This window comes from Heterodontus francisci, chromosome 5 (genome assembly GCF_036365525.1).
Source record: "Heterodontus francisci isolate sHetFra1 chromosome 5, sHetFra1.hap1, whole genome shotgun sequence".
NCBI lineage: Eukaryota > Metazoa > Chordata > Chondrichthyes > Heterodontiformes > Heterodontidae > Heterodontus > Heterodontus francisci.
In genome coordinates this window covers 119610594-119637983 of record NC_090375.1, presented here as the reverse complement: position 1 = coordinate 119637983, position 27390 = coordinate 119610594, and the positions used below count along the sequence as shown (strand labels likewise).

The window sequence follows — 27390 nt, the reverse complement described above, 5'->3', positions numbered from 1 at the left end:
AGTTGTTACACTATTTCTAACTAACAATGCCACCCCCCCCCACCTCTTTTACCACCATTCCTAATCTTATGAAAACATCTATAACCAGGTACCTCCAAAAACCATTTATACTAGGTATGCCTCCAACCAGTGGGGAGCTTCCCACCTGATTCCCATAGACTTGATTTTTTTATGCGCGAGCTTGTACAGTGAATGTAGGCAAGCTACACCCCACTGTCTTTAGTACAAAAGCAAGGACAGGGTTACAAATTACCGTAAAGGTCAACAACCTGTTTGATACTCCTGGGGAATATTCTGACACTAATCGAGCTAAGGTCAGTAAGTGAACTCCTGTGCAAGTATTGGATGCATCACTTCTGTATGTTTACACCAGTTGCAACCATGACCATGCAAACTGGCAGTTTGCCTAAAACTTGCATAAAGTAACTTTGCTCAGAAGAAAACAAACTCCTCCCCACGAAGGCACACAGGGTGGGTGGCGCTATAGCAGGAGGCCCAGCCCTCGCCGGTCCGGAGGTGGGGGGTGGAGTTAGCCGGCTCCTGCAGACGTGGTGCCGGTTCTGTCTGCGGCTCGGTGATTGACTTTCGCCAACTGTTGCAAAGGATCGGAAGCCGCTGCTATGGGTCTGCGCAAGAAAAGCAAGAACCCGCCAGTGCTCAGCCACGAATTTATCATCCAGAACCACGCCGACATCGTGTCATGTGTCGCCATGGTCTTCCTGCTCGGACTCATGTTCGAGGTAAGCGGGGTCTGGGGCGGGGATCGGGTCCGAGCCGGGCCTGGTGTGGTCGACGGTGCGGGTGACGGCAGAGGCCCGGCATTACGTGGCATTCTGCTTGCTGTGTTAGGCAGACCCGGCCGGCCTTCAGAGCCGCTCTGCCACGTATACACGGCTCTCTCTGGGGCCCGGGAGCCGCTCCGGCCGCCGCCCGGCACCACTCCATTCCAGCCGGGCCGTTGCTGTGAAACGCTCTGGGATTTGTAGTGCATTTGTGATGTCGGGGAGCGGCAGTGATGAGGCGGTGGACTACAATACCCAGAGTGCAGTGTGCGTTGGTCGAGGCGGGGCTTCGCTTCTGCTCACTCAGGTGGGAACTGCTTGGGTTGACGTGTACAATTCTGTGTTGTGTAGTTTCCCATCTTTCATTCTGCTTTATGTTCACCAATAGCTTCCAACATTAATATGCTGATATCTTAGTTAGCACTACACTTGTTTTAAATATAAGCCAAAGGTATAAAAGTAGTTCGAGAATCAAAAGCAATCTGCTCCAAATATAGTTACAATGCACTTGTATTCACCAGAACTACGTGTCTCTCTCTTGTCTTTCCCTGTGTTCCAGTTAGAAAAATTTGACTGGCGACATCCTACAGACATTACTATTTATCTGACCTAAATGGCCAGGCTGGTGTGGAAAATTTGCTATGTGTGGAATCTCACACATTTGTATATCTTTTGTATATCTTTTTTCTTAATTTTCTATGTTTATATTTAGAATGAAAAATGTGTACATAAACTTAACACACCATATTCCCTTTAGACGAGGCTCTGCTGTGCCAACATTGGCAAAAGGGTATAATTACAACATGCCAAGTTTACATAGGAGTTTCCATTATAAATGTGGACATGGGAACTTATAATTTATAAAACATAAGGACAACATTTTTGGCTTTAAATTGGGTACTGAATTACATAGGTGTATTTTGGTCCAATTATCTTCTGTCCATTTATGCTGCTTTACTTGAGGACTACATTTTGTTTTAACTCTCCATGTGGAAAGCCATAGGAGATTGTTTAAAGAGGAATATAAACATAATTCATGTCGTTTCTGAAAAATTTCACAAAGTAGGGACAAGTTACATTCTATCTCGAGTTGAAGTTCATTTTTTTAATCGCTCCATTCCTAAATTTTCATTGAGTCTCTTCCACTGTTTTCTCAATGCACTTGCTCCTTTTCCAGTTGTAGAATTTGTTAACCATGGTTTAAGTCTTTGCCAGTTTAATGTCAGAAAAGTCAATTTCATCTTTTTTGCTTTGTACAAACGCCTAACTGGCTTTAGCTTCAAATCCATTGCCTGCCTCAGTTGCCACATTAGACGTATGGGACTTTCCTTTTATAGCTTGAACTTAAGCTCTGTTTCCTCCACCATATCCAATCTGCCACCAGTGTGTGACCATTGTTGCATTATTTGACCTTGTGCTCCTTGACCCCTCTAAAGCCTTTGACGTGGATGTCCATACCATCGACCTTCAGTGCAATCCTTCACCTTTGCAACATTGCCCGGCTGGGTCCCTACTTCTCACCCCTCTCCACTAAAACCCTAACTTTAAAATCTTGCAACAGGAGGTACTCCAGTCCAGCTGGGCCGCTGAGTGCTCTGGGATTTGTAGTGCCTTTGTGATGTCACAGAGCAGCAGCGGTGAGACACAGTTCTCCCTGTTGACCATCGCACTTCTACCATTTATGAACTACAACTTGGCCATGTGAGCCGCATGGAAGATGGCAGGATCCCCAAAGACACATTGTACAGCGAGCTCGCCACTGGTATCAGACCCACCGGCCGTCCATGTCTCCGCTATAAAGACGTCTGCAAACGCAACATGAAATCCTATGACATTGATCACAAGTCGTGGGAGTCAGTTGCCAGCATTCGCCAGAGCTGGCGGGCAGCCATAAAGACAGGGCTAAATTGTGGCGAGTCGAAGAGACTTAGTAGTTGGCAGGAAAAAAGACAGAGGCGCAAGGGGAGAGCCAACTGTGCAACAGCCCCGACAAACAAATTTCTCTGCAGCACCTGTGGAAGAGCCTGTCACTCCAGAATTGGCCTTTATAGCCACTCCAGGCGCTGCTTCACAAACCATTGACCACCTCCAGGCGCGTATCCATTGTCTCTCGAGATAAGGAGGCCCAAAAGAAAGAAAGAAAAAAGAACTACAAGTCCTAGAATCATAGAATGGTTACAGCGCAGAATGAGGCTATTTGGCCTATCAAGCCCACGCCAGCTCTCTGCAAGAGTGATGAAGCTACTTCCAATCCCTTGCTCTTTCCTGTTGTCATGCATATTTTTTCCCTTCAGTAGCTTATCACATTTCCTTTTGAAAGCCATGATTGACTCTAACTCCATCACCTCCCAGGCAATGCATTCCAGATCGCAACCACTCACTTTAAAACGTTTTTCCCCATGTTGCCTTTGGTTCTTTTGCCACTAACTTTAAATCGGTGTCCTCTGGTTCTCAACGCTTCTGCCAATGAGAACAGTTTCTCTCTATCTACTGTTTAGACCCCTCATGATTTTGAACACCTCTATCAAATCTCCTCTCAGCCTTCTCTGCTGTGAGGAGAACAATCCCAGCTTCTCCAATCTATCCTCGTAATGAAGTTCCTCGTCCCTGGAACCATTTTTGTAAATCTTCCCTGCACCTTCTCTAAAGCCTTCACATCCTTCCTAAACCCAATTTGGACACAATGCTTCAGTTGAGGTCGAACCAGTGTTTTATGAAGGTTCAACATAACCTCCTTGCTTTTGTCCTCTGTGTCTCTATTTTATCAATTCAAGGATCCCATCTGCCATATTAACCACTTTCTCAACCTGCCCTGCCACCTTCAATGATTTGTGCACGAATACTCCCAGGTCTCGCTGATCCTGCACCTCCTTTAGAATTACATCATTTTTTAATCTTGCCTATCCTCATTCTTCCTACCAAGATGTATCAGTTCACATTTCTTTGCATTGAATTTCACCTACCATGTGTTTGCACATTCTACCAGCCTATCTATGTCCTCTGGAAGTCTATCAGTATCCTCTTCACAGTTCACTATACTTCCAAGTTTTGTGCCATCTGCAAATTTTGATATTGAGCCCTGTACACCAAGTCCAAGTCAATAATAAATATATAAAGAAAAGCAGTGGTCCTGATACCGACCCCCTGGGGAACACCACTGTATGCCTTCCTCCAAGCTGAAAAACAACCGTTCACCACTATTCTGTTTCCTGTCACTTTGCCAATTTAGTATCCATGCTGCCGCTGTCCCTTTTACTGCATGGGCTTCAACTTTGCTGGCAAGTCTATTGTATGGCACTTTAATCAAATGTTTTTTGGAAATCCATATGCATCACATCAACTGTTAACTCATCAAAAAACTCAATCAAGTTACTTAAACATCATTAACCTTTAACAAATCCATGCTGGCTTTCCTTAATTAATTCACATTTGTCCAAGTGACTGTTGATTTTGTCCCGGATTATCGTTTCCAAAAGCTTTCTGCCTACAGAGGTTAAAAGACTAGCCTGTAGTTGCTGGGTTTATCCTTGGACCCGTTTTTGAACAAGGGTGTAACATTTGCAATTCTCCAGTCTGGCACCACCCCATATCTAATTAAGATGATGTACTAGAAAGTCCGACTGTAGTTAAAGTTGATAAGTTACCAGGAGTGGATGGGATGCATCTGAGGAGGCTAGAGGGTAGTAAGGGTGCAAATTGTGGCGGTATTGGACATAATTATACCACCACAATTTGCACCCTTACTACCCTCTAGCCTGCTCGGATGCATCCCATCCACTCCTGGTAACTTATCAACTTTAACTATGGTCAGTCTTTCTAGAATATCATCTTGATCAATTTTAAGCCCATCCAGTATATCAAGTACCTCCTCTCTCACTGACTTTGGCAACATCTTCTTCCTTGTGCTTCCTGATTTCAGTCTTGAATAGCCTAGTTCTAATTTTAAGATTATGCCCCCCATTGATGATTTCCCCCACCAGAGGGGATGGTTTCTCTGTATCTATTCTATTGAATCTTTTTATCATTTTAAGCACATCAATTAGATCACCCCTCCAATCTTGAATACTTATGGGAATCCAAGCCATGTTTATGCAACCTGTCCTCATAATTTAACCCTCTATCGTTCTGGTGAATTTGTGCGGATTCCCTGCCCCCCACCCCACTCCCAAGGCCCATATATATTGTTCCTAAGGTGTGGTGTCCAAAACTGAATGCCATGCTTCAGATAGGGTCTGAACTCTACAACTACAGTGTAACTTTCTGCTTTGTGTTTCAGCCCTTTTGAGATAGTGGCCAACATTACAGTAGATTTTTTGATTCCTTTTTCACCTGTCTACTGGCTTTAAATGATTTAGCTTTCCGAGACCACCTCACACCCACATTAGAATTGTAGAATGGCCACAGCACAGAAGGAGGCTTCCCATCCTTGCACCCTCTGAAAGCGATTGATTCAGACTCTGCTGTCCATATCCTGTGCCATACCAAGTCCCACCTGGCCTGCTGTGTTCGTGCCGGTCTCCCGCAAGAGCAACTCAGCCAGCTCCACCTGCAGCCCTTTCCCCACCCCCACAACTCCCTCCGCTTCAGATAATTATCCAACAACAACCCCCCCACCCCCAAAAGACACAATTGAATCCACCTCCAGCATACCCCAGATTCCAAACAGCCGCTGCACAAAAAAACTTTTTCATGATGTCACCTCTGGCTCTCCTGCAGAATGTTGCAACCCATGCATTCACCTACACTAAAGTTTACACTCCATCACCCCTATCCTCACTGAAATTTACTGGCAGTGGTTAGCAGCGCAGCCTCACAGCTCCAGCGACCCGGGTTCAATTCTGGGTACTGCCTGTGTGGAGTTTGCACGTTCTCCGTGTCTGCGTGGGTTTTCTCCGGGTGTTCCGGTTTCCTCCCACAAGCCAAAAGACTTGCAGGTTGGTAGGTAAATTGGCCATTATAAATTGCCCCTAGTGTAGGTAGGTGGTAGGGAAATACAAGGACAGGTGGGGATGTGGTAGGAATATGGGATTAGTGTAGGATTAGTATAAATGGGTGGTTGATGGTCGGCACAGACTCGTTGGGCCGAAGGGCCTGTTTCAGTGCTGTATCTCTAAACTAAACTATCTCAGAGAATTGATACCCCCTTCTCAAACAATAACTCCACCAATCTATTTGTCTTTGCAAACTATTTCCCCATCTCCTACATCCCTTTACTCTCCAAAGTCCAAACATGTTGTCACCCCCCCATACCCATCTTTCCCACTACTCTATATTTAAATCTCTTCAACCCTGTTTCTTACACCTGCCTCAGCATTGGAACAGCCCCATTCAGTCACAAATGCCATCCTCAATGACCATGCTATATTATCTCTCCTTGAGCTCTCTAAAGCGTTGGTATGCTTGTCCACCACCTTCCTCCAACACCTCTATTCCAATGTGCAGCTTTGTAAAACTGCCCCACTTAATTCTACTCTTACTTGTCCAGTGTAGAGGGGGCATCTTCTGTATGGTTTTTCTTCCCGTCTCTACACCATTACTCTGGAGTCTCGCCCTTCCCAAGGATCTATCCTTGGCTCCCTCCTCTTCCTTATCTACATGCTAAAAATCTTAATATCATCCTGAGATGTGGCAACAGGTTCCATGTGTATGCTGCTGACATCCAGCTTTGTCTCTCCGCTACCTCTCAATCTCTCCACTGCCTCTGTGTAGTCCAACATCCAGTCTTAAATAAGCTACAAATTCCTCCAGTTAAACATAGGGAAGACCAATTCTTCCCCCACCCCACTGTGGCCATTGTCTTGTCTAGCATCATCTTTGACCCTGAGCTGAACTTACAGCCCCATATTCATGATGAATACATCATGAATTCTGCCTGCATCCACCTCCATAACAGCACCAACCTCTGCTCTTTCCTCAGCCTTTCTGCTATCGAAACCCTCACCCATGCCTTTGTATGTTCCAGAATCAACGAATCTAATTCTGCCCTGGCTGGCTTCCCATCTTTGCACCCTCTGAAAACAATAGACTCAGACTCTGCTGTCCATATCCTATGCCATACCAAGTCCCACTCACATATCGCCCTGTGCACACTGACCTAGATTAGGTCATTGTCCCCTTTTGCTTTGAATTTTAAATTATCATCACGTTTAAATCGCTTCATGACCTTGCCCCTCCTATCTCTGTACCCTTTCCTTTTCCTGTCCTAAAACTGCCCCCATGGGCTTTCCACCCTTCTCATTATCACGGTTTGTGCACCCTTTACCCCAACATTGGCAACCGTGTCTAGAGTAACCTGGGCATCGTGCTCTGGAATTCCCTCCTTTAAACTTCCCTGCCTCTCCCAACCCCACTTCTCTTCCTTTAAGATCCTGCGAAAACTCTCGCTTTGACCAAGCTTGACCAAGTACATTACATGGTGTCTATGTTTATCTGATTACGGTGTTATGAACCACCTTGAGATATTTTTCTATATTAACGGTGTTATATAAGTACAAATTATTGTTGTTCCTTCAGCATTAATAATTGCTATAGTAATAAAAGTTGTCATTGTACTAGAAATGTACTTTGGATTTTTAAGGGTTGTTCATCTGGATAAATTTCAGATTTTGAAGAGTTTATTTTTGTCCCTGAAAATGATTTTCCCCTGTTCTCCTGAAGATGCTGGATATGATTCCACAGGTCCTTGTAGCTCTCTGTTATTTCACCTTGGTGACCATTAATTAATTCACTTGAGTTTAAACAATGCAGACCAGCATCTGACTGTGGAGTCCAATTCTGACCTCTTCCTTGCCAATACGTGCACAATGCGCAACTAGTGATCAGAGTGGGAACTGTGGATGTTTTTTCTCTTAGATAAATTATAGCACCTCAAGTGCTGCCCTGATGAGATCAAGATAAACAACTTTTAAAATACTGCCTTCCAGAACTGACTTAATACTGATCATAACATAGTTTTGTTCATAAACAGGCATATATATTTTATAATTGTAAAAGAAGAATACCGTTTTGCAGCCATTGCAGTGTATGTAGCACATAAATAATTTGGCTGCTGCATTGTTGATAGGAAAGTCTGGAGGGAGAGGATAGAATAGTGCTTCAGCATCAAGACCTGCTGTGTGTACACGTCTTGGACTTGGTAAATAGCCATTGAAAAGGAGCTAGAGCTACAGTGTTGCATTTTACGTTCTGTTTAGTGGTTGCAGATTGGGTAGGTTTTCTAATAATTAAAGTATCATTTCTTATTTATGGTAGCTGAATTGATATTTTAACTTACCTGTTTTGCAGGTGACAGCTAAGATAGCTGCTTCTTTTGTCACCCTTCAGTATAATGTCACATTCACTGCAACAGGTATGTTTTCTCACCTTTTTAAGATTTTTCACAAGAACTTGCATTTATATATCACCTTTAACATAGTAAAACATCTCAAGGCGCTTCACAAACATTATCGAGCAGAATTTGACACTGAGCCACATAAGGAGATATTGGGGCAGAGATAGGTTTTAAAGAACATCTTAAAGGACGAAAGTGAGGTAGAGAGGCGGCACTGTTTAGGGAGGGAATTTCAGAGCTTATGGCCTTGGCAGCTGAAGGCATGGCCATCAATACTGGAGCGATTAAAATTGCAGGTGCACAGGAGGCCAGAATTGGAGGAGCACAGATATCTGAGGGTCGTAGTTTGGAAGTATTTATAGAGATAGGAAGGAACGAGGCTAAGGATGAATTTGAAAAGAAGAATGAGAATTTTAAAATTGAGGCAATACAGGTCAGTGAGTACAGGAGTGAAGAGTGCATGGGTCTTGGTGTGATTTAGGATACAGGCAGCAAAGGTTTGGATGACCTCAGATTTATGGAGGATGCAAACTGGGAGGCCGACTAGGAGATCATTGAAACAGCCAAGTCTAAAAGCATTGAGGAGAAGAGTTGCTAGCATAGGTCACTGGCCTTCATATCAGAGCTATACATTTTAATGATGATGGGATTTCCTTTTCAGTTTTCTCTCTTCCTCGTCCTCTCCTAAGGTTATTGATTTCTTGTTGTCATATGGGCACCTGTATTTTGGTTGCCCACCTGTATTTTGTACATATTAATGTCGATGGTGAGCATTGGCAGATTCTTTGACTGGACAGGGGCAGTGGTGCAAATCAGAGTTGAACTTTATCCTGGCAGTCGCATGAACATTTTAGCAAGGATTGATAGAAATCAGGAACAGGAGAATTGGTTGATTTTCCCTCTGCCTAAGGGAACTTGGGTCAGCTTTAGTCTCTTTATTACTGCCGTGACTAAGATCAGCTAATTCATTGGCTTACTTTTTAAATGTTACGGATGCAACCCAAAACTTTTTCAAACTTTTTTCAAAAGTGCTAAGTCGCCTTAAAATGAGACAAATCCAATTGCAAAATGTCTCTAATCTTTGTGAATTAAATAAACTTTGAGGTTATGTTACATTGAAATAAAGTTCCAATTTTTATATTTATTTAATGCATTTTCTATTTCTCTTCTGATCCTACATCAAATCAAGAAAAAAATTGAAATGGGATGGGTTATTGCACAGTATTGATATAGATTTGTGTCTTCACCATACCACAGTTAATGTGTTATAGATTAGTGATTATTTATTATGAGTTTAATATTAATGGAGAGGTTTCCTGGTGGAGAATTCCAAAATCAGTGTCCAGTATTGTTGGGTTTAATTTTAATCACAAAAGTAATCATTTGGCAGTTTTGGACTTATTGACTTGCTTTCTCTCCCTTTTCTATCACTTTCTCTCTTGTCAGCATTGGCTGTTTGCTGATGCACTGCCAGTGCTTCATTTGAGTGGCCTTTCTTCCTGCGTGAGCCTTGACCGTGATTGTGGCATGCATCACATCCAAACTGATCCTGTCCTCACTGATATCCACCCATGGATACTTGATGTGGGTGGTTGGGGGGATTGATGGCGTCACTGGATGACGATCAGGCACATGTGCCGTGGCTGACTGTCTTCTCCCTGAACCTATTGGTACCAGCAGAGATTTGTTAAAGGCAAGGTGTGTTTGACAAATATAATAGTTTTTTGAAGAAGTGACAAATTGGATAAATAAAGGGAGTGTAGTGTATATGAATTTATATAAGAGAGTGTAAAGAAGTTTCTCCTGCTCCTTGTTCTACACCCCTTACAATTTTAAAGGGGGAACAGAGGCACCTGGGGGTGCATGTATACAAACCTTTGAAGGCGACAGGGCAAATTGGGTAGGCTGTTAAAAAAAAGTATACGGGATCCTTGGCTTAATAGACAGACAGATAGGCTGGAATTTTACGAGAGTCAAGGAAGACCCGCCACTGGGACTGAAAGTGGACAACAGAACCCTAGGGACAGTTTTACCGGCAGTAGCCAATTAACAGGTGCCAGTGGAACTTCCGTCAATTAAGGACAGCGGCCTGCCTCACAAAGCTGCTGGCCCAATCAGAAGGCTGGCAGGTCAGCAACTTCGGCAGCACCACCAGTAGATGTGGCTGTTGCTGAGCCTGCCAGGAGAAGGAGAGGGCGCATCCATGTTGAGGTGCCCTCTAAGGGTGGGTAAAAGAAAATTTTTATGTACCGGGGACAGGCAGGCAGGGCCTGGTGATCGAAGGGGTGAACCCTCCAGTGGCGGGGGTGGGGGGGGGAGTGCATCTCTGTGGGCCATGGAGTGGCCAGAAAGGAAGGCCCCCACTGAGAGGCCACCTCAACATACCTGGCAAAATGCCAGCGGGGGCATAAAATGGCCACTAGTTTGCTACTTAATTGAATTAATTGGCCATCAGTCAGCAGGCGGCCACACCGTTGCCATTCCCGATACTGGGAATATCATCTGGTGGGGGAAAACTTTGAGCTTCCCTCCTGATGCATTCCGCCACCATTTTATGAGCTCCAGAGAGCTGCTAAAATTTCGGCCATAGAATACAAAAGAAGGGAAGTTATGTTAAACCTTTATGACTCACTGGTTAGGCCTCAGTTGGAATAATGTGTCTAATTCTGGCTGGCATATTTTAGAAGGCATGATAAGGCCTTCGAGGGGGTGCAAAGGAGGTTTACTGGAGTGGTACCAGAGATGCAGGACTTCACTTATGTGGAGAGACTGGAGAAGCTGGATTGTTCTCCTTTAGGCAGAGAAGCTTAAGAGGAGATTTAAGTGAGGTGTCCAAAATCATGAAGGGTAAATGAAGAGAAACTGTTTCCAATGGCAGAAGGGTCAGTTACCAGTGGACACAAACGTAACGTAATTGGCAAATGCACAGCACAAGAAGTTTTTTTTAAAACAACCAGTTATGATCTGGAATGCACTGTTTGATCGGGTAGTGAGAGCAGATTCAATAATAATTTTCAAAGAGAAAACTACATGGCTATAGGGAAAGGGCAGCAGGACCGTGTCTGGCAATCAAGCACGTCATCTGGCGGGAGCTTGGGGGGACTCGGAGCATTGTGTACATAGAGGGAGAGAGGAAATATTGCAGGGAGGTGGTCTGAGAGATTAACGTGAAGTGGGGAGAGATTGTCAGATGAAGGGGAGAGAGATTGCGGCAGGTTTCCTTGAGAAGCCCGGGGCCGCACTCCTGTTCCCTCTGGCCCACAAGTTGTGCTCGAAATGCACTTACCTGCTGGATCTGGCAACTCCCACCTCCCTTCAGTTGCTGGGTTTCCTGAGCCGTGCGAAACCCGACCCACAGCTGTTAAATTCAAATTGATAAAATCTGATGCGTGCATTCTCATTTAAATGTTATCATTGCTGACCTATGTCTCAGGAGCAGGTAACCCATCTGACCCCAAACACAGTCTGGTTAAACTGGAAGTAGGTGCATTTGTGGAGTGTTGGGGTCAGGTTTCCCATTTTTAACAATTTAACCATGGTGCCTGACACTGCCCCACCCACTTTCGAAAATTGGCTGCTGCATTTCCTACATTACAGCAGTGACTACACTTCATTGGCAGTAAAGTGCTTTGAGATGTCTGGTGGTCATGAAAAGTGCTATATAAATGCAAGTCTGTCTTTCTTTCTATTCCAGTTGCTAAATTGATAATTAAAACCTCCCAGAATATAATTTTGCTTCTCATCTCTCTCAACTGGAGGTAGATTTCCTCCTCTGTTTCATTCCCACAATTTACTTATGTTAATTCCTAGAAAGAGTCACCTCTGATAGGCCTATTTGCCCTTCTGTTTTACAATAAAATTTGAGTCTTGAGTATCAATAAATCATGAATTATTTGTTTAATTTTTTAGATGAAAAGACTGAACAATTTATTCTTTACCATTATGGCTTTAAAGACTTGGCCACAATTTTCTTTTACACGTTGGTTGCTATCATTCTCCATGCCATCTTGCAAGAGTACGTGCTTGATGTGAGTATAGTTAAATTTTTTTGAATCTCTGAAGTGATGTATTTTTTTACAGCTATAAAATGACCATGAACTTTCATTTCAGAAAATCAACAGGCGAATGCACTTTTCAAAAACAAAACACAGTAAATTCAACGAATCTGGGCAACTCAGTGCCTTTTACCTGGTTTCTTCTGTCTGGGGAACATGCATTCTAGCCGCTGTAAGTATAACATTTATTTTGAATGGTTATTAGTTTCATAAAATATAGTGCATTACCACATGGCCTAAGCAACGCTTTCTCTTTTTAATTTTTTTATAGGAAAATTATGCAACAAATCCTACAAATTTATGGGAAAGCTATCCCCATACACTGATGCCGTGAGTTCTTTTATCATTCCTGCAAGTGAAAGGAGTATATATTGAAAAATATCAGTGCCACATTCTGATATAAGTTGTTCTTAAAAAATAGTTTCTTTTTGCTTTTTTTTTACTGTTTCTTTTCCTTATCTGAAGCATTGACACACCATGGCATATATGGGGTGATTGTGCACTCGCAATGGACAGCTATGCTTAAAGGGAGTGTGGCTCAGAGAATTGAGACTGCAATGTTGTAGTCCTAGTGCTGTCCTTGTTTCCTGTGGAACACAGCTCCTTACTGGGAGTGCAGGAGCACAGAATTATCCCTGTGGTATCTTGGGTGCCAATTATCTTCCAGCGCCTCGTTTTTTATGTATGAACTCATTGGCAGCCTGTTAAAGATTGGAAGCATTACAGCCATGCTGAGTTCCATGTTCGTCTCATTTCCGCACGTGCGCACATTTTAGTGGTAATCATTGGATGGCAATTGGGGGAAGCTTGGATGGTTTTCCCCTCATTCACTGTGCAATTTTGCTTTCACCTCAGCTGAGATGAGATACAGACCAGAATCAGACCTGGGACCTTCTGGTTTCTGTAGCTGAGACACAGTGGCGCAGTGGTTAGCACCGCAGCCTCACAGCTCCAGCGACCCGGGTTCAATTCTGGGTACTGCCTGTGTGGAGTTTGCAAGTTCTCCCTGTGTCTGCATGGGTTTCCTCCGGGTGCTCCGGTTTCCTCCCACAGCCAAAAGACTTGCAGGTTGATAGGTAAATTGGCCATTATAAATTGTCCCTAGTATAGGTAGGTGGTAGGGAAATATAGGGACAGGTGGGGATGTGGTAGGAATGTGGAATTAGTGTAGGATTAGTATAAATGGGTGGTTGATGGTCGGCACAGACTCGGTGGGCCGCAGGGCATGTTTCAGTGCTGTATCTCTAAATAAAAATAAATAAAAATAAATATTGCCTTTACCTGCTGCCCATTTAAGGAGCCCATCTTTCTAAAGTGTTAAAAAGGAAGAAACCATGGGTGAAACATTTTACCACCATTAGGCTGCCCTGCATCTCAATAGTGTCATACTGGGATTTTCATACCAAAAAGGGCTACAGTTTGATTTCTGATCTGTGCTGAATTAGCTGATCTCAGCCATAACCATCATTGAGGCATAAAAATTAGCCTCCACATTCTTTGGCTTTGGAATGAAAATATCAGTCAGGGTTTCCCATCCTAACTGCTATGCAATGACCCCTCTTCAAAGTTGTGTGCGTGCAGTCAGATAAGAGATCATAGGAACATGCAAAAAAGGATAGGAACAGATCAGCTGGTGCACTGAGCCTGTCCCATCCAGGCTATGTATCCTTATTTTAAAGTCCTTAATCATATCTCTCATATCTCCTCAAAGTCTATTCTTTTCCAAAGTAAAAAGCCCTCGGCTCTCCGAGCCTATTTTGATAACTAAGTATCCTTAAACTAGTTATCAAACGAGTGCTCCCGTCTGTCCCACCCCACCCCCAATCTCAATTTTTCCATATCCCACACTGTGGCTTTAATATTTCCTACAGTCTAATATGTTGACACTTGGTATCCAGACTATTGCATTAAAGAAATGTAACTAGCGTGATGCACTGGAGAGTTGTACTGCCTTCAGAAAAAGGTACGAGGAAATAGAGGGAAGGGTGAGCCAAATTCCAATCTGAATGTCCTGATAAACTTACTGGGCGTGATGCCAGCTCTTTCATGTGATGTAAGATTATGGCTGTAACCATTATTTTACTTGTAACATTTTCTGCTTATTTAAATTTACACAAATCTTAAGACGGGACTACAGTGTCATATGTCAGAAACTCAAAACGTTAAAGAAAATTATTAGAATGAAGATTAGTTTCCAAAGCACTGCATCTTGCTGACTAGTAGAAATATATATGCAAGAGGTAAAATATGATGCTGTGTATTTGATCACTCATAACTACTTAGTTTGCCACTGTAGAGCACCTAACAGCCATCCCAGGTAAAATCAAAAATGGTCATCTTGTCAGAATGAATATAAGAAACAGAAGTTATGTCTTCTAGTGAACAAAATTGTTATATTCTGCTTTCTGCAATAACTTAGTTAAGATTTGGAGCAAAGGTTTCATTTGATGGTGGTGGATAATGTAGAATCCCTTGGATGCCTGAAACTCCATGTATTACTTATAGTAATGTCAATGTTCTCAAAATATTTTACTGCTGATTTAGCAGTGTTTGTCTTTAACTGTTTCTCTCAAGTATGCTTTGTTCTGCGTATTTTTGATTTTGGCATGGAAATATACAGAACATTGTTTTGCACTAAATCGTCACATTCTCTTGTATATCCTTTGTAATACATTTTGTTATCGCTTTAGATTTCAGGTGAAGTTTTTCTATATTGCACAGTTGGCTTATTGGTTTCATGCCTTGCCAGAACTTTATTTTCAGAAAATCAGAAAGGTGAGTGTGCGTACTTTTTTTTAGAATGATGTTATGGATACCTTCACAGCTGCCGTGGGAGGGTTGAGTCACTTAACGAGGAAAGTTAAATGAAGATAATGGTGATTTTGCTCTCCCAGTGGAGAGTTGCTAGTGGCCAACGTGGTGGCAGAGAAGTTGTGGACCTGATTTTCCAACCCACACTAATGGCTAACAAAGCTCTGTGATGGGCCATGGTAAAATTACCTCTAATGTCTAAGCCTTCGTTATAGAAACCAATTCTGAGTTTCCATTATAGCTAAAGGTGCAAAGCCGCTACTTGATGTAGCTATACAGAGAAGAAGCTTCTGGTTTGAGTTGCAAGTCTGTGCCTTTCGTAGCTCGGCAACAAGGGTACAGATAAAGTTCGTTTTAGACCCATTGGGTGAGGACATTGACAGACTTTCTCATGCCACCATCTGCCCTCCCCAAACCTGCCCCACCTGTGGAACCAGGCCCCAGCAAGACTAAATGCTTTCAGAACATTGGGTGGAAGCAATTTCTGGTTTGTCTAACAAGAGAGGAAAACCTTTACAACACCTTGAGCAGATCCTCACTCCCTTTAGAAGGAACATACTGGTTTCCTTGTGATTATTTTCATTTGGGCTTGTTAAAAGGTTGCCATTGAAATTAGAAGAGCTAAATGGTTGGTGTACAAATGCTGTCCTATTGTTGGTAGTAATTCAGAGGGTTAGAATTTATTGCAAATTATTGATTAAACATTTGAATATATTGCTGAAACAGTGCTTTATAGTGATGGTATTATGCATTTTAGCCAAGATTGTTTGGATTCAAATACCTTTTTAAAAAGTACACTTGAATTATACTCTGTGCTGTTACTGGTTTCTAATCACTTAAGGGCCATTCTGTTTTCAGGAGGATATTCTCCGACAGCTTGTGTATACAAGTTTGTATGTTTTTCACATTGCTGGAGCTTATCTGTTGAAGTAAGTGTTTTTTTTTAAAGTTGGTGTGGATATGGGGCCAGCCCTCAAAAGCGAAGCAAATGAGACAACAGAATAAACTTAAATCAGATATATTGCTACATCAGGGGGTAGAAATTCACCTGAAGCGGCGGTGCCAAATGATTGGTATTGGATCAGCCACCCGTTATTCAGAGCACCTGACCGTTGGTTCCATTTTGGAATTACATAACAGTTGCTGCATATAAAGGGCGGCCTATCTGCTGCCACCTCTTTGGCGCCACTGCCCGAGATCAATTTTTACCCCGATATTTTATCAGTGCTTTCTGAAACCTCGTACAAGGATCATTTTCAAGGCTGCAGACCTCTGCTATCTCAGATGGCTGTTTCTGTCTGATGCTAGATAGTGAGTATTGCCAGCCTGTTTGACTGTGGGACAACTAGAAGGATATAATGAAGAGGGGTGGCTCATTCCGTGATGCCAGTTCCATGATTGCTGTTAGCGCTATACTTAAGATGGTTTCATGCAAGATTACATAGAATTCACAGCATAGAAACGGGGCATTCAGCCCAACTGATCTGTGCTGTTGTTTATGCTCCACATGAGCCTCCTCCTGCCCTACTGTGTATAACCCTATCTGCACATCCTTCAGTGTTCAAGTGGTATTTTTAGGCATGTCTTCTTTAACAATGTGCTCACCAAGTTCTCTTGGATCAGTTTCATTTCTCCAGTTGTACAACTGCTTTAGCTTTCTTCATCTCTTAACTCCAAGGTCTCATCCACACTGTGTTTTACATGAATTCACATATGCTACCTGGTTTTATTTCTTATTTCCCAAACCTAAGAGCAGACAAGCATCATGCAACCATCCCCCTGTATTTAGCTTCTAGATGTCGTGTAGCAGTCTGATTTTATCCATCCACATACTTTAAAAAAAAAAGAAATCCCTTCAAGTCTTGCCTTGCACAGCCACTGAGATTAGGAAATCAGTGTACTGTGAATTGTAGCTGAATTTGGCCCTAATCTGGGGATAGAGTACACAGGTGCACCAGTAGTTATACTTTTGGACTGCTTTCACTTGTATATATTATAATTAACTATTGAGAATCAGGCTCTTCAATGCTGATCTTTTAATCTTTGATACCATTGCCGTGAATAGGGTAACTTCTTGGGCAATGACATCTGCAAGTTTTCCTATTAACTGCTAATATAAAAAGGTTTTTATGAGTGATTTGACCTTGTTTTTTTCTAGCCTGAATCGTTTTGGCTTGGTACTTCTGGTACTGCATTATTTTGTGGAACTTTTGTTTCATATTTCTCGCCTGTTTTACTTCAGTGATGAAAAGAATGAAAGGGGGTGAGTACATCTAATATTTCCAATTGCTTAAGTAGGTGATTCATGGATAAGTCCAGCAAGCACATTTACGTTCTGACCACTACAAGCTTAATTATTATTTTTTATTTAGAGATACAGGACTGAAACAGGGCCTTCGGCCCACCGAGTCTGTGCCGACCATCAGCCACCCATTTATACTAATCCTACACTAATTCCATATTCCTACCACATCCCCACCTGTCCCTATATTTCCCTACCACCTACCTATACTAGGGGCAATTTATAATGGCCAATTTACCTATCAACCTGCAAGTCTTTGGCATGTGGGAGGAAACTGGAGCACCCGGAGGAAACCCACGCAGACACAGGGAGAACTTGAAAACTCCACACAGGCAGTACCCAGAATTGAACCCGGGTCGCTGGGGCTGTGAGGCTGCGGTGCTAACCACTGCGCCACTGTGCCACCCATTGTTCATTGTTATTCAAACATTCAACATAATACATCTTGAAGCTCCGTTCCTTGTATGAGAAGTTCGTATCCAGAGTTATCCATTACTTTCTGAAGCTTTATTGTTGGAATTATAAACAGAAAATGCTGGAAATACTCAGCAGGTCTGGCAGCATCTGTGGAGAGGGAAGCAGAGTTGATGTTTCAGGTCTGTGACCTTTCATCTGAGTTCTGATGAAAGGTCACAGACCTGAAATGTTCTGCTGGATTTTACGTTGGGCGGAGGGGAGCTGGTCACCGACGTAAAAGTTGGTAGCAAACCCGCTTCCGCTAGGCCCCAGGGATCCGTCCCGCATTTTACGGGTCCCCAGGCTTTAATTGTTCAGAGGCGGGACTTCCACCCGCTTGAGGGAGTAAGTCTCAGCTCAGTAAGCTGCTGGCCAATCATCAGGCCGGCAGCTCTGAGTCCCAGCAGCACCACCGGGAGCGGAGGCCACTGCTCGGACTGCAGCCCAGCTGATGACATGGAGCCGGGACTGAAGGTAAGTTGGGGTTTGCCTCACCGTGGAAATCGGTCGCGACCTGGCAAGGCAAGGGTGGTCATTTGGGGGGAAGGGGGGCGTCTCAGGTCCTGGGGGTGCTTGGGGAAGCGGGGGCTGCCCTCAATCGTAAAATACCCGTGAAGGCGGGCGAAGGCCCTTAAGTGATCACTTCAGGGCCTTGATTGGCCTTGGGCGGGCAGCCCGTTTCTCGCCACCCCCCCATGGCCCACGTAAAGTGGGGCGGAGGTGGGAGCGGGCCGGGAAGGCCTCCCAGAGCCTCCCGCTCAATTTTACGTAAAATTCTAGCCGTTAACTCTGATTCTGTCTTCACAATTGCTGCCAGACCTGCTAAGTATTTCCAGCATTTTCTGTTTAAATTTCAGATTTCCAGCATCTGCAGTATTTTGATTTTACTTTTTATTGTTGGAAAACGCATTAGGTTGTGGAAAATCTCTGACATCTTCACTGATACACCAAACAATACTTGTGGGTCTCTTTGTTTATAATTTCCTCCCTTACTATGGTCACTTATACTGGTAGTTCCAAGAGCGCTGACAGCTCCCCAGTACTTTGCCAAAATAGCCATTCTCGGGTGGTAGCAAAAACAGTACATTTTGGGGGCATCACAGCTAAACCTAATCCTGTCATCACATAATGGCTGTACATATGAGTTTCGAGCAGGGTTGACGGACAGAGCTCTGGAACAAGAACCCTGAATGATCTTATTTTTATTCTTGGTTTAGGGACAATGAGACCATTTGCAGCATCAACATCTGCAGCAGTAAATATCAATTCAACTTGATATTTCCCTTGTCTATGTAGAACGCTGCAATATGACTCAATGCAACTGGAGATTAGTTTCCTGAGACATCAACCCATATTGCAGTTGCTTCGGCCTTTAATCTATTTTGCCACCTAATATACAACACCAAGACATTTAGTAAGCCAAGTAATGCAAAGAACATGGTTACAGCAGTCCACTGGAACAGGACATGCGCAACATTAATTAAACTATAAAATTCATTAACTGTAGAGGATGTAAAACTTTAAGAAATACTATTACATTAAATTAATACCCATTATTTACAGAATTTAACAGATTTACTATTTAGTCCCTTTATTTTGGAGATTAGGAAGAAGACATGTGCATAAGTCACTTGTTAATGGGGAAATTCCATCACCGGTATGGAGGCATGCCTGTTGTTAGGTGATCCATATCTCGTGTAAAACAAATACTTAATATGGTTTGGGGGCTGACTGTTGATGTCGCAACTTGTAAATAATAATTGATGGAGGGATTACATTCAGTATGCAGCTGATTTATCTGCAGTCTCTTAGAGCTAATTCTAATATATTCATGGGAAAGGGGAAAATAGGTATGGACTGATCTGCTATGGGATACTCTTACTCTCGATCTTTGCTGATACGGACTCACTGCATAGGCAGTTATCAGAAAAATGATTTAAAATGTTAAATAGATTGTTGTTTCATTTGTCACACTGGCCACCACTATGGCCTTTATGAATTGTAGGTGGACAAGATCGATTTAATTCTCGAATGTCATATGGTTATTGATGTTGTGCCACAAATTCAAATAGTACAATTATGTAATGAATTGCGCTATTTGTATGAAGTGACGTCTCTACTGAACGACAGCTTTCAAATATGTGAGCAAGGAGGATTGGTCTGTCAATCATACAGATTTGAGTTTGTATCTGACTGGACGGGTATTCCAACTCACCTATGTGAAAAATCATCCCACCTCGGACAGAGAAAGCATTGAAAGTAATAGTTTAGTCCCGCAGCAGCCTCTCGGGGTCTACATTGATCATCTGTGGTCCAGATTTCCAAAAGATTGTGGGTTCGAGCTCCACTCCAGAAACTTAAGTATATAGTCCAGGCTGACGCTTTAGTGCAGTACTGGGAGAGTGTGGCAATGTCATTGGTGCTGTCATTCAGTGAGGCTAGTGTATGCAAAAGCATTATTGGGGGGGGAAAAAGCAGTTGAATTCTTCCAGAGTCTTGACTAAAATTTATCCTTCAACCAACATCAGTCGCTAAAACAGATTATCTTGTCATTTATCACATTGCTCTTTGTGGGATTTTGCTAACCTTAAATTGCGTGTTTATATGCATTAGTATAGTAACTATACATTTAAAAATACTTTGGCTGCAAAGCACATTGGGATGTCCTGAAGTCATGAAAGGTGCTATATAAATAGAATTGTTTCTTTAAGTTGCAGGAGGAAGTTTAATGCGGAAGAGCAAAAATAACTTGATGTTACAGGAACCTTTTTCTAAAGAGCTAGTTAAAATTCCCTTGGGTTTTTTTTTAATGAATTTTACATACTTCTGACATTACTCTGTCACTGTTTTTCTCAGCAATATATTGCATTTAAAATGTTACCAATCTCTTTTTATTCTAGTTTTACACTTTGGGCTTTCTTGTTCGTAGTGGCACGACTGCTTACTCTCTCCCTGTCTGTCCTCACTTTTGGATTTGGCCTTGCTGGAGCTCAAAATCAAAATCTGGATTTAGCTGCAGGAAACTTTAACATACTGGCTGTAAGGTACAAATTTTTAATCTATTAGTGCTGAAAAATAGATTGTTTCTTTGAGCTTTTGTTGGTCAGGATAGAAGGATACATTTTAAGGTCACTAATGGCATTTCATTTCTAGATCATTTAAGTCCAGACACTCTGAGCTGACTTTTAATTTGGTGACAGGCTGGAGAGTGGGGGGAGGGGGACCCCCTCCTCCATCCTCTACGAAACCCACGGCCAAAATCAACAGCTGGCAGGTAATTAACTGCCCGCTATCAGGGATGCCGTCCCCTTTAAGGGACGAGATCTTGGTCAATGTGGCATTTGGATACTACAATTGGTTTCAGCATCTCTGGACTAAGGATTATGATTCAGATCCCCCTTTTGTAAAATGTAAGTTTGGATATTGGATGAGGACAGAATCAGGCTTGGGTTCCAATGTCCTCTATGCATTATTAACCAACCAACGCTCCCTCTCAGGCATACACATGAAGAATCACTAGTTGTACAAGGTATTGGAGGGCTGCCTGTGACTGTAACTATAAATTGTAGCCAGTGTCAGTATCTCTTACTGGTGCAAGAAGAAACCGATACAGAAAATCAATACAGAAAACAATAATTCCATGGTGAGCACAGGAAACATGGTGAAAGTACTTAATTTGTTATGTATACACCTGTCCGTAGTCCAATACCTGCATTTACTGGCCTAGACAAAAGAGACCTATTTTTGCGTCTTTACATGAAGTATAGTCATGCTGTCTCTTGGAAGTTACCTGCAAACAACTTAGACCTAAGGAACCTCTCTCCTTCTGCATGTCACCAGATCCCTTCCAAGCTATCACCAGTGACAACTCCAATCAGTCAGTTATTGTCCCAGGTGCATCGGGCAAGTGAAGGAAAGTGTATTACATATTGAAAACAAAATCGGTTCCCTATGAAAAAGAGGCATCAATTTCACAGGGCATAGAACATGTTGCTGACCCATGTATTTTACACATCGTTGAATCTGGCTGCCGTCTGACAGTATGCACTGATGTTCTCTGGGGAGAGTGCCCTAAAGTGCCAAACGGGGTCAGGCCCCTCAGACCCACCTCATGCAGAACATCCACTTTGCTAGCGCTCAAACTGGGTAGGATGCTGCCCTGCTCGGTCGCTTACCCATAGACTCAGTTTTATACTTTGAGAAATTTCTGGCACTTTTTTTGCCTGGCACTTTTTCCTCTCACCCACTTCTGAGCCTTCGCAAATGGTGACAAATGTTTCAAACCCATTTTAAATCTTAAAAGGCTGAAACAATACTTTGAGTGCACGTATTCCCTTAAATTTGAACTGCTAGCCAAATTTTGGGCATTCTCCATTAAGCTACGTGTCAGTGCAAGGCCAAAGCTATGCTAGGAGCTTATGCTAATTATTTTAAAATGAGCTGATCTTGCAAAATTAGACACAGCCCTCTTCGTGTCCAGTGGGCTTGATTCAGTCACTCAGCTAGCCATTCTCGATGTAGATTTTGCCAGTCTCTCAAATTAGGGGCTCATAAAACAGCTGTGTCACTCTCTTTGTGAGGTCGGTTGGGGGTTGGTGGGAACTGAAACACTGTTAGTTTTCCTATTTCACTCCTCTCCATTGTCCGTACCAATTCCTGACTGGTGGACATTTTTGCCATCCTTCCTATTGAGTTATGCCCCCAGTAAAATTCTGAGAAATCAAGTATTGCTTCCCAACCGACAGTGCCACCAAACCACCTGTCTGTTTTTTTTATATTGGTTAGAACTATTTTCAGTTATGCATCCCTCAATGTCCCATTGGTAAAAGCACCAAGTGGTATAGTATTAAGCCAGAAGTCATCCACAAGCCACCATCCTGACTTGGAAATATATCACCGTTCCTTCATTGTAAGTGAATCAAAATCCTAGAACTCCCTACTTAACAGTACTGTGGGTGTAACTATACTGCATGTACTGCAGATGTTCAAGAAGATAACACACCACTGGCCTTCTCGAGGGCAATTGAGGATGGGCAATAAATGTTGGCCTTGCCAGCAGCACTTGCATCCCGTGAATAAATTTTTAAAAGTCTGTTTCAATCTTTGGTCTATACCAAGTTAGCTGACTCAGTTGGGGAGCTACAATTGGTCTTGGTGCCTCTGGACTAAGGAAGTGAAAAATCAACCGGAGTTCCTGCTCATGGCTGTTACTCAGTGTGTGTATATGCCATGTGAAAGCAGGATCAGGCTTAATTGTGATGGCTTCTGCAGTGGAATAGACTGTCGAGGCTCAGACATCAAGGGATAAGTACTGAAGGCTTACCTGTTGAACTGCACTCCAGCAGCTACAGCAGTTTTTATGGGCTGGAGGGAAGGGAATTGGAGAATTGTTTTAAAATTATTTTAGTCACAGATTGTATAAATGAACATACTGAGGCACATGTGCATAAGACAGACTTTCATTTTTAGTAAACAATATATGAGGCTAATAAAATTGAAGCTGAAGAAATTTAACCACAAATATAATTCAATTATTTATTCTAGAACAAGTGCCCTGGCTGCGATTTGCCTGACACAAGCATATATGATGTGGAAGTTCATTAATTTCCAACTTAAGAGGTGGAAAGAACATGCACACATTCAGGCCCTAAAAAAGAAAACTACGAATACAAAGAGCAAAGCAGCTAAAAAAGGAGAAAATAAAGGTTGGTTTATTCATTTAAAACAGTACAAACATGACTTTTGATACCATACTGTGGTAATGCAAATCATTTAGTAATGTTCAACCTGTTGAATATTGTTTTCTCCAACATGGTGAAATAGAAAATGCTATAAATTCATAGCGGATTAATTGACACATGGAAGGGGGGAAAAAATGACTGTTTCGGGTTGAACTCATTTATTATTTCTCTTACAGATGCTGATTTATCTCCAAATTTCCAGCATTTTCTGTTTTCATTTCAGATTTTAACCATTTTTGCATCTTTTTAGCCTGTAACCTGCCCTATCTTCTCTTTAGGCTCTTGCTATATAGGCACCAGGTATACTTCAATTCTCACCCACTTGAAGAAATGCGAAAGGTTCTTGACTCTGGCTACAACTTTATTGAGAATAATACTGTTCTATTTTCAGAAATGTATTCTAAGATTTCATCATTTTTTTTCCCCCTTGCATGTTATAGTTTCTTAGAATCATAGTAATCTGTGGCGGAACTTCAGTTGGAGACGTAAGCTAGTGATGTCTGATCGGCCACACATTATACACCCCGGCCACTTTTCATTTACATTGACTTCACCTGATACTGCCAGTTTATGTTCCCATTGAAATCGAAAGTCCTGCCCTGTGTGGTTTAGCCTTTATTTTATTACCACTTCATCTGCTTGATACTGTGTCCAATTACTTTCTGTATTCCCCATTGTACAGACTGATTGCAGTCCAAAACTGTAATTGATTGAAATTGTAAATATCATCTTTCAATTCCATGTCTCCACAGGAAAGAAACAATAGTAACTGGTCTTCCTGTTTTGCAGCTAACGGAGTAAATGGGACCGTTGCCTCTGATGATAGAGATTCTCCACGTGCAAGAAAAGTCAAATCTTCTTGAAAGTTAGACTACATCAGTACACAAATCATCAATTCCATGATTTGTTTCTTTAACGTTTCCCCTCAAACATTATTAACTTGCTGAAGCAACATTTACTTCTATGTACTTGTGTAACGGTATGCATTCAAGAGCCAACTAAACTAAAGGGAAAGAAAAGCTGAGGGTGGGGAGGTTCCTCTTTGTTCAGATAATTCCCCCATTTTATAGAAGAAAATAGTAGCTTGAGCAGCAGCTTCATTTTGACATTTTAGTAAAATCCTGCCTCCTGGAGCAGCTCCATAGGAAATATGTAGGGGAGGACTGATCTGGGACCTGATCCAGAGCTGCCAGCCTCGGGAAACCACCCTATAGCTAGGGTTCAGGTTTCCTAACCTGTAGTGATTTTTCTCAGGTTTGGAAAGCTCTGTTGTGACTTGTCAGAGAACCACACTCACCTGATTTTTTTATGGAACCGCTTCAGGGGACACAGTGTTATGTCTTTGAGCATAAAGGACTGCAGTTAAGGATCTCTTTGCCAGTAAGAACCTTGTTTGTGCTAAAGTGTCAAAAAAAAACTTCTGCTCGGATTTACGGAGATAGAAAACGTACTGCACCTAGACTTTACATGGGTAATTCAGTGCCCCGGCTCTCCATGAGGAGCTGCACTCACTGGGGCCACGTTTTCAGGCAGGAAGCCCCTAATATGCTGTGATCTGACCACTGTTCTGGCAGTAGATGGCAGGTGCCATGTGCCAATAAAATAGACAAATTTTGCAAGCATCATGTAAAATTGTGATGGGCTGCAGCGATAGTGTTCAGGCACTGACACCATATAAAAAATAAAATACTTTTTAACATTTTGCTTGTTTTCATCTGTGGTGTGTATTGAGTTTTGTGGCTTGCAACTTTTGATTTTATATTTAGAAATTCATTGCAGCCTGAAGGAAGTGTTATTTTCCCTATTTATAGGTTTGATTGTATTACTAGTCAGCAACTCGTCACAAATTCTAATTTTAAATGCTATAAATTGATAAACATTCTCTAATTCTGTACGAGTCTGTAATTATTCATCATTGATACTGGTACTTATGGGAAATTACTTTGAAAGTGATATCAAAGAGAAGATATGTGTACTTTGAAAGCTAAATAGATTTTTCAGGCTATTAGATTATAATAAATGCAAGTTATATGACAGGCTCCTAATATCAGATTAATTTTCTGTGCCTTAATTTGTTGTAATTGGAACCACAGTATTCTTCTCCACTAAGCTGCTTATCTATTTTCAAACAGTTTTATAACTTCAAAGCCAAACTCTGTGTTCTCAGGTTAATTTTGAACAGGGGCAGTCTGTGAAGAGACCACTGCAATATTTTTTTTTAAATGCAACAAAAATTGCAGTAGAGCTTCAAAGAGGAGAAATATGCTTTTTATTTTTTTACTGTAATAAAAGACCCAAAAAGGGCTGCCAAGTTTTAATAGTTTTATAAAACATATGCTAGGCGTTAGTATGGCAGAACTGCAGATGTAATGATTGATAACCATGTGACTGTTATTAAGGGGACAATTGTACAACATTCTTTACATAGGGTCTTGTTGATTTCAAAAGGCATTTATTAATTTTATAAAATAATTTGGATATAAATGAGAATTTCATATATAAAGATCTTTGTTACCATTAAGCTTAAAGACATTCCTAGATTGCTAATTATTTGTTGAGCCTTGTTGCAATACATTTTCTTTCTGTATGTTAAGGAGTGCTCCTGGATAAAGCACTTCAATTACCTTTCTCCTGGAGTGTTTGAAAATGCAGTCCTGCATATAGTTAGGAATATAATTGACTTAATGTGTGCAGGGCAAGGGGCTAGAAAGTGAGGGTATTCTGCAGATTGTCCTTTTCCTGCAATCCAGCCTCAAACCCAATAAGATGATTGCTCTCATACAGAGGTTATTGGGACTGGTTGGCACAGCGGGGTCTGTCTCTTCACCTCTGAACTGAGCCCAGTGTAATAAGGCAAAGGTCTCTTTCTGGCTGTGGTTTCCTATGTGATGTGAGTTTAGGTAGTCCGAATCCATTTTGTGACCCAGCACACAAAACGAACCATAATTTGGCATAAATTGGCAATCTCTCAGTGGCCACAAGGGTGGTTGGGAGTGTGGAATTCCATTTTGAGGTTGGACTATGGCACATTGTCAAAAGAAGCAGCTTTATATTGTACCTTCCTGTGCTAAATCTGACCTGGCGCTGATCGTTGCTGGGTGCTCAAAGTGGAAAAATATTTTCTTCACAAGTGCTACCCTCCCTCACATCAGCGAGCACTTGTTGCCAAAATAAATTTGTAAATAAGTCCAGGGCTGTATTTTTGAATGGAATTTCCAGGGATTATTTTTCTAATCTAATTTCAAGTTTGCTTAATGCAGATTATTACTTTAGACGCAGTCAAAATCGCGACCACGAGATAAAAGCAACCTTTCGACTAGCATCTGTTATTGAGTACTACATTAAGAGGCGATATGTCTTCGAGAACTAAAGAGATCAAGTTTCTGATTATAGGAGACATGGTTTTATTTTTAATGCATTTTCTAAAATTTGTGATTTCAGTTATAAAAGAGCAGCTTGTATTCATTGCAGAGTAAATGTGAAGTAAAACTGTCAATCCTACTTTGTGACTGAATTTGTTTATTTCTTGCAGCACATCTAGTCACGTATCAGATATCTTAAAATCCTCTAAATTGTACAACTAACCACAGCAAAGGTAAATAGTAAAATTATATTGTGCAATTTGACCTGAGAGTTATAACAACCAATGCACAATGCAACTCTGCTTAAATTCTTCTCACTTGCTGTGGAGTTTTGTCAAGTGAAGAATATGAAGTTGGATCCAAGTGAGGAAGTTAGAGCCAAAGGCAATGGGGAGAAAAAAAGAACTTGAAGTAATAATGTTACAATTGGCTTTCATTGTAAATATTGTGGTGATGATACTCGTGGCTGATTTATCTCTGCCTCCTCCTGAGGTCCACACCATTACCGATGCCAGACTTCGGCCAATTTGGTTCACTCCAAGCGATATCAA

The 27390-nt window shown here is 42.0% G+C and overlaps 1 protein-coding gene across 3 annotated transcripts; it reads left to right on the top strand.

Moving 5' to 3' along the window:
• The first annotated feature begins 495 nt into the window (after positions 1–495).
• Positions 496–26978, top strand: tram1 (translocation associated membrane protein 1). Of its 3 annotated transcripts, none has more exons than XM_068031993.1 (11): positions 496–740; positions 8067–8130; positions 12022–12140; positions 12223–12339; positions 12439–12497; positions 14858–14942; positions 15837–15907; positions 17137–17241; positions 20637–20780; positions 23281–23441; positions 24267–26978. In XM_068031993.1, the coding sequence occupies exons 1-11, from the start codon at positions 621–623 to the stop codon at positions 24338–24340; spliced, it is 1119 nt and encodes a 372-aa protein (XP_067888094.1). In that variant the 5' UTR covers positions 496–620; the 3' UTR covers positions 24341–26978. The 3 variants fall into 3 exon arrangements, with proteins under 3 accessions (XP_067888094.1, XP_067888095.1, XP_067888097.1); XM_068031994.1 differs by having other exon boundaries at positions 611–740; positions 8074–8130; XM_068031996.1 differs by lacking the exon at positions 8067–8130 and having other exon boundaries at positions 611–740.
• Positions 26979–27390: the final 412 nt, after the last annotated feature.